The 8302-nt window shown below is 35.7% G+C and overlaps 1 protein-coding gene across 1 annotated transcript; it reads left to right on the top strand.

The window, feature by feature from the left end:
- Positions 1 to 4233: 4233 nt before the first annotated feature.
- LOC132564792 (paraneoplastic antigen Ma6E-like) lies at positions 4234 to 5463 on the top strand. The gene is made up of 3 exons (XM_060229417.1): positions 4234 to 4252; positions 4698 to 5030; positions 5063 to 5463. Exons 1-3 carry the CDS (start codon positions 4234 to 4236, stop codon positions 5461 to 5463), a joined length of 753 nt encoding a protein of 250 aa, XP_060085400.1.
- The last annotated feature ends 2839 nt before the right edge of the window (positions 5464 to 8302 follow it).

Genomic DNA, 8302 nt, shown 5'->3' with positions numbered 1-8302 from the left:
TATTTGACAACAACTGCGAAACCAACTACCAGCTCATATTATTCTTGTTTTATCGAAATGAGTCAAACAAGGAATTTAACTGCGTGAGGAAACCGGAGTATCCAGAAAAAAACCCCACATATTCTGGCGGCGCTCAGTTATGTACATTTGTCGGTCAAATTCACAACCCAGAGAAAATAATACTGAACAAATTTCGTCCAATATTAAACTTATTGCTTATATTAAAGGCAGCTTCCGTGATTCGCTCGTCATGTATTTCCCCTATCAAGCTTTCAAATACCAGGTTTGCTAAACTAAAAATGAAATGAAAGTTTATATACTCAACAAAAAAAAGAAAGGTTAAATATTTCCTTGGAGAATACCTGTAAATGAGTGAAAACAAAATGACGTTTGTGCAATATTAGAAAATGGTAATGTTTTACATTACAAAATCCAAGGGGGTTACCAAAATCATTCAAGCGTGAAAGTCTGTATTAGCGAAAGAGCTGCACGAGGTTTTCTGCGACTAACTTCTATCTTCGCTTGAATTTCATAAACAATTAAACTGTGTAAGTCGTTTAAACCAAACTGGGTCAACATCCGATCGTCCCCGAAGCGGCCGACCCCGTAAAACGACCGCCAGGGATGACCGTCGTATACAATTGATACACATGCGCAATCGATTCATAACTGCAGTAGCGACTACAAGGACGTTGTTTGGGCGTCGTGTGACTCCCCAAACAGTCCGTAACAGGATGAGGGCCTACCATTTGAAAGCGCGGCGTTCCTACACTGGACCCAATTTGTTGCGACGTCACAGTAATAATCGGCGTAACTGGGTCCGTGTTCACCGTCGTTGGGCCTTACGACAATGGAACAATGTTCTGTTTTCAGCTGAGTCCAGGTTTTGTCTGCAACACGGTGACGGAAGGCGCAGAGTGTAGAGGCAACGAGGGGAGCGTTTTGCGAACTGCTGCGTCGCAGAACGGGACCGCTTTGGCGGCGGAAGTGTAATGGTTTGGAGTGGTATTTCTGGGGGGACTCGTACCAGGCTTGTTGTGTTAAATGGCAATTTAACCGGCATTCGATATCGGGACGAAATTTTAAGACCAGTGATTCTGCCATTCTTAAGACGCCATGGCGTTGGCGTCATTTTTCAACAGGAAAACGCACCAGCGCATACCAGTCGCGTCAGCAGATCTTTCTTGCAGCAGAATAACGTACAGGTGTTAGATTGGCCATCTAAATCATCTGATTTGTCACCGATTGAGCATGTCTGGGACGTTCTTGGGCGACGAGTGAGTGAACGTCAAAATCAGCCGTCAAACTTGCTGGAGCTGGCTCAAGCCTTGATCGCTGAATGGAACAACATCTTTCCTCGAATTATCCGCCGGTTTACGAGTTCCATGCGACGACGCTGCAATGCTGTTTACTTCGCAAACGGTGGCCATACCCGTTATTAATGGTGTTATCTTTGAAATTGAACCGAACGTCCTTTACAGTCGAATAAAATCAACTGAACGCAAAGTTTTATAATGAACCATGACTGCAGTTTTATCAGAATTGATCAATCACTTTATTCGTACATGATTGGTAAGGATTTATGAAGGGGTTAATTAATTAATCACAGAATAAAGTAGTGTTACCTTTCTGTTTTTTTTTTTTTTGTTTTGTTTAGTATATTGTAATAAAATGGTTGGTGGATTATAACCTGTTTCCTTTTATTAGAATCAACCGATACAAGATTTTCATATTTCAAAATTCATCTTGAAACGGAGTACAGATATTTACAAACATTTAAGTAATTAATTCATGCAATCTTAATCAGAAACAGATATGTTTGCACTTACCAGATTACATTCAGTTAATCCATATCCTTTTGGACGCACGCGCACTGTGCATGTGATAGTGATTGTTTTTGATGACCCAACAAATCGGAAGCCGTACATGGTGTTTGTGACATTGTTTCCATTTCCTTCCCACTTTTCTCCGAACAACTCTTCGTCATGTTTACAACTGAAACATTAAAATACTTTCCCATAAAATGGCTAATTGATACTACATGTTTGCTATATAAGCAAACTGCTTATATTATTAGCATTAAGTAGTTTTTTCTTATCTGAAACGTTTAAAACGAGCCTGTAATATGAATAAAAATAACGCTTTTATTTCATCATTTTATCTTAGAATATTATTTGAAAAAATACAAATTTGTACAATTTGTTTCTGATTTGAGAGAAACTGTATTATAGCAAGGTTGCACATTACATCAGCTATACCGCATTCAGTAATGAATAATGCCGTACCAAGTAAACAAACCTGCAAAAGATGAACATTGAAGCCAGAAATTCATTTGAATGATTAGTTAAGACATATGTGAAGAATGCATTTAGATATGGATCAGACAATAAATATAAGCTTGTATTACCCTGCTTCAATCCACAATGTCTCTTCCTTTCCATTTCCTGTTGCCTTACATTCTGTTGGTTTGATATCAACATTTCCTGCAAGATATACAATGTAAATATTCAGAGGAATCAATTTTATTTCAGTTTTGCCAGATCCATGAAAAGGAGCCTCGAAGGAGTGAGTGAATACAATGTACAATAGTGTATTAAATAGGAATGAAAACAATGAATATCAATAGTGATTTGAATTTTGCATCATTCGTTCTTATTGATTGCTCATTGTATCCAGTAGCAATATCAGCCTATCATCAATTAGGTGGTCATGTGATCCATCGGTATTTACTCCTTACGTGAAAACAATCAGTGTGAAGATGGTGATGTTTAGTGCAACGTGTAAGCTGAACTGAAGGACCACGAGGTTGCCATTTTGGATCCTCGAGAGTTGTAATATTATTTGTCAGAGAAGTATGTAAAAATGACTGAATTCCTATAACATGTAAGAATCAGTTTTAAAGTGGGCAGAAAGTGTTAACCCGAAACGGTATCTTCTGTAACCCGAATTTGATCCCGTTATGTAGTATTGTAATATAAATCATACTGTAGAATATCTGGAAGATCAGTATCGTGACAATATGGCATTATTGTTAGTCAATTAATTTTATAGTTCACTGTATTGATATTGCCTGGTATGGAACAAATCAGAACCTGATTGTGGATCAACATTATTTGAAAAATTTAGTTGACACTTAGTTTGCGACATTGAAATTCCTGGAAATGATTGCTGATTGTGTGAATGTGAAATTATGGAGGAATTACACTATTTTTTTGTGTTGGATAATTACATCTGTAAACGTACATTATTCATTACTTTACATTTTACGACGCCAGAGTACAATTGTGAGACTTGTGTACTTGTATACTGTTCTTTTTGTGACCAAATTAGTACATTAGAAAGGCCCAGTCAAATGTAACTGTCTTATTCGTGATTTTCCAATAAGAGAGTATTTATACGACAGCCACAGGTAATATATAGTACAGTTACATGTTAGATATAAGACAGCCACGGATAAGTTAAAATACAGCTACCGGCAACATACTGGAGGGTTTCATGTAACATACAAGACATTCAGAGGTAACACAGAGTTCGAAATTGGATGTAGCCCGTGGCTAGTGAAAGTTACATTGGGCTAATTGATACGCATTTCCACTGGTCCGATTGGGTTAGTAATGCTAGAATTCACCATTCACGTTTTCAACGTTTCTGAAAAAAACCGTAAAGCATGCCCAACTAACATGCGCTGAGAACCAGCGTAATGTATTGTAATATAGGTCGTGAATAGGTTTAATTCGTGGTCAGAAAAAAGTTTGAGTAACTAAGAGCAATACTTGACAATGCGGTGGTATATAAGTTGCGTCAGTCCCTCATCTAAAAACAAAACAAAGCGAAAGAATATGAAAAGGACTAAAGGAGCAGGAAGTTCCTTCCTTCTTGGAAAAATAAGTTTTCTCTCTCATTTTCTTACATTTGTCTGTTACACGTTCAATATTCCTAGTGGTTATTATCTATATATTAATTACGTTACATCATTTCTTTTGTTGTACAAACACATCATAGGTTTTGTTTGATATGCAAAGATACGAATGTTGAACAAATATCTTTTAACTATTTCTAAATCTCACCTTTGTGCAATCTGTAAGAACAAACGATCCATCTGTCTGGAGCTCTGGATCAGTACAGTTGCCCACAGATGATTGGTTGAGATATCTAATTGTCAAATTAGTTAAGGAACCACCGTCATTGATGATATGGATATCCCCTTTTTCTGTGCAATCTTAGATAACAAGAATGAATAATTATTTAGGAAGTGAGGTTTTGGCATCTATGAATCTAGATAATCGGCTATAACAAGTTGACATTAATCATTCTTGCTGGACAGAAATGAAGCAAACGTGTGGTCTTATTGTGTGAGGAAACAGGATTACCCATAGAAAAACCACGTGATTTGGCAGATGACTCAATACCTTTTCACGCTCGTTCGGATAATCTATCTCCGGACGTTTAGTGGAAAGATGATACATCTTCATTTATACGCGTATATACTACACTAATAGTTGATCGGATTTATTTTCAACCTCAAGACAAGGAAGTAGTATTCTTAAAATTATATGCCGTCACTAGGATTATTCACATCTTAGTTATAAACTAGTGAAGATTATCTCAATACATAAAATAGGCTCATATTGTAAGTAATCACTTACTGTAATAAAACGTATCTGGGATAAATGTTGGTGTCAATACTGAAAATTTAGACGAAGCTGCTGGTGAAGGTGATTTAGGTGATGCTGAAACTTTAGACGGAGCTGCTGTTGAGGGTGATTTAGACGATGCTGGAGCTTCAGACGGAGCTGCTGTTGAGGGTGATTTAGACGATGCTGGAGCTTCAGACGGAGCTGCTGTTGAGGGTGATTTAGACGATGCTGGAGCTTCAGACGGAGCTGCTGTTGAGGGTGATTTAGACAATGCTGGAGCTTCAGACGGAGCTGCCGTTGTAGGTGATCTATATGATGCTGGAACTTCAGACGGAGCTACTTTTGCGGGTGATTTAGACGATGCTGGGGCTTCAGACGGAGCTGCTGTTGAGGGTGATTTAGGGGATGTTGCTGTTGAACTTTAGTCGGAGCTGCTGTTGTGGGTGGTTTAGGTGATGCTGAAGTTTTAGTCGGAGCTGCTGTTGTGGGTGGTTTAGGTGATGCTGAAGTTTTAGTCGGAGCTGCTGTTGTGGGTGGTTTAGGTGATGCTGAAACTTTAGACGGAGCTGCCGTTGTGGGTGGTTTAGGTGATGCTGAAACTTTAGACGGAGCTGCTGTTGTGGGTAGTTTAGGTGATGCTGCAATTTTAATTGGAGCTGCTGTTGAGAGTGGTTTAGGTGATACTGAAACTTTAGACGGAGCTGCTGTTGTGGGTGGTTTAGGTGATGCTGAATCTTTAGCCGGAGCTGCTGTTGAGGTTGTTTTAGATGATGTTGGTGATGTTAACTTTACTGTAGTGACGCCGAGGGAGGCGATGCAAACCTAAAACCAGTCATGTCATTAATCGCTATAATTAAAAGGATACTGTATATGAATCTTAATACAAAACTGCTGTTATTTAACATTGCTGTAATTGAAAGTGCAATTTGTCAAATAACTTACCATTAGCAGAATAAAGGTCAATCCGTGCCGTGCCATTTTTAACTATTTGATTTCTTCTGATCTGTTGTAGAATATAAAACAGAAATATATATTGTAAGATTAAAACAATTATATTCATTTTGGATAATCATAATAATAATAATTTGTTTTGGTTTACAAATGCAATTGGATTATGGCAGAATTTCGTATACAATTCCCGTATCTATAAAGTATCATATAGATTCGATCGTTTATTATTTGGCAAATTTTCTGCTAATAAACATGATATAATAATAATGATGTGATATATATGCAAATGGATTCTAATAAGTTTTTGAGGACATTGAGTTGCTTAACTGATTTGATAATTGCATACCATTAAGATTTAACGCCAACTTAAGTACGATTTATTGTTGTTTTACACGAAATCCATACATTTTACATAAAGATATCATCATGTAATGATGTTTTAAAATGTTTAAAAGTTTGATGTATGGAATGTTCGGTCTGTTTATCGATATAACAAAATATAACATCCAGATGGTTGTTCGTGAAAATACAAATAAAAAAAGCAAATCTGTCATATAGTACATGTTACTTAAGCAATTAAATAAATATTGTTATATGTAGTAGTAACTGTCTTAAACAATATATAGCCGAATTTTTCTTATGGTATTAAATATGAAATCGATATGTGTGGCTTTGGAAAATGTATGTAAACGTATGTGCTTCAAAATCAAAATCAAATGTTTACTCGTCGACATATAGAACACACTTCATATCTTAAATTTGAAATCTAATTTCTAAGAATGCAAAACATTATTTGGCAATTTTATTGAAAAACGTACATAAATCACTTACACAGACGGTTATTTATGCAAAACGTATGACAACATGTGTTATCGATATCTCCACAACACCATGTTAACGGAAAAATAAGATATATACAAGATGAAAGATTGATTCATAAAATTGCTGTACCTTTTTTGTAATGCAAAATGACTCTGCCCCTGCTGTCCTTAACTGATCCTGTGCAGCCTTATATTACACTGTGAACCTTTATATAGTATCCCCGATAACACTTTCGGAATGCTAGCGATAAACGAAATCGTTATTAGTTGGAAGGGACAGCTTCCAACATCGTTTCGGCGAATTTATGGGACTTGTTAGTAACCACACAGAGGGAGAGGAATTTAGAATTATTTTGACCTATCAAGTTATTATAATAAGTTTGACCCTTCATAACAGTGATCTGATTGGCCAATAAGGCAGTGACTCAACACGGACCATAACCTCCATACATTATCTTAGCTTTCATCAATCATAGTTACCTAGGTGAGGTTTGTCAATGGCTAAGCTGAACACTAGGTGTAACAAAATCTTTACGTTGTGTCATAAATAAAGCGTTAGTAAGGCACATAGGGATTTACCGTTTGTATCCCAGACATTTTAAGTTCAGGCGAGCACAAGTTTAAATCCTTGTATAAATTGCAGATTTTAACATTAATTTTATGTTAAAATTGATAAATAGCACGGGTGAAATTCTTTTTTCACCTCCTGCTCTAGATATTGACATTTCGGTCGACCACTTTTGTATTTTCTTCAGTTGCCTGATAAGTTGAAATTTAGGCCCTTAGCATTACTGACGAGTCGTAGAAGGACGCAACAGCTGAATAATGCAGTGAAATACCTTGTTAGGCTCTACTGTATCTTAACTTAATTTGTATTAAAAAAGTGATATTCTCAATATAAGTAAATTTCCTGAACGTACAAGAGTTAAAATTAGAAACATTCGATCAAAATAAAGAATTAAACTGGATAATGCCGTAGTTTTGTCCCTCTCATTTCTTGCCTACATTCAATGAAAATAGACAATCATTTTCAAATAATGGTATTCATTTAAAATTAAAACCATCAGGGTCAGTCTTTTTTTTTTACGTGATGCTACATTTTGGGAAACGACAATTCAACAATTGACGAAGAACAGAGCAAATCTTTTAAAATGCATATTAATTTCAATACAGATGTACAGAGTTTTGACTGATGATTGAGGCTTGAAATATTTTTTGTACATCCTGTAGTGCTCAATTACGTAACAAAAAAACCCCATCAAATTATTAAAACATTTCAACCACACTAGTGGACATATAGATAAAATGTCTAAAAGAAAATTTACTTACCATGTTCATTAAAAAATGAAATGGGTTTCGTTTCCTTATTTTAATCCATTCCTAACATTATTTCGATTTCAGCATTTCAGGAATTAACTGCTTTCACAAACTTAAGTTTGGTCTAGAATTATTTAGAATAACAACTAATCTTTCCGACCAAAATAATGCATTGAACAATAAAGCATAATGCATTTTGGGCGACAAAGTTTGCATCAATTAGGTGTAAATGGCAAAAACAAAAACAACAAAGATAACAACATATAAACATAATTACTACACAAATAAAAATATTTCCTCAAATGAATTATTAAGGTATATCATCAAAATCGGGTTAAGCGAGATTTGACAGCATATTTCTATATATTACATATTATAACATATATTGTTATAGATCATGAACATAAACTTCATTTTTTCATTTTTATAATGTTAAAGTAATAGTATACCACATAAATGTTGACAATAATTTTACGTTTCCTTTCACATATTTCCGTGCCTGTTATTGGTTGTCTGACTACGTATTATCAACCGTGCAATAGAATGCTTATCAATAACAGCAAAATTGTTATGGTA

Source organism: Ylistrum balloti, unplaced genomic scaffold, assembly GCF_031769215.1.
Source record: "Ylistrum balloti isolate Yb309-2 unplaced genomic scaffold, AGI_CSIRO_Ybal_v1 Utg372764, whole genome shotgun sequence".
NCBI lineage: Eukaryota > Metazoa > Mollusca > Bivalvia > Pectinida > Pectinidae > Ylistrum > Ylistrum balloti.
The sequence above is the reverse complement of the archived record's forward strand: the minus strand, read 5'-3'. Positions and strand labels throughout refer to the sequence as shown.

What these genes read in the sequence shown, in the direction of transcription:
- LOC132564792 (XM_060229417.1), top strand. An exon ending in AGACGGAGCTGCTGTTGAGG is followed by an intron (nt 5,031 to 5,062) that starts GTGATTTAGGGG and finishes GTTGAACTTTAG; the next exon opens with TCGGAGCTGCTGTTGTGGGT.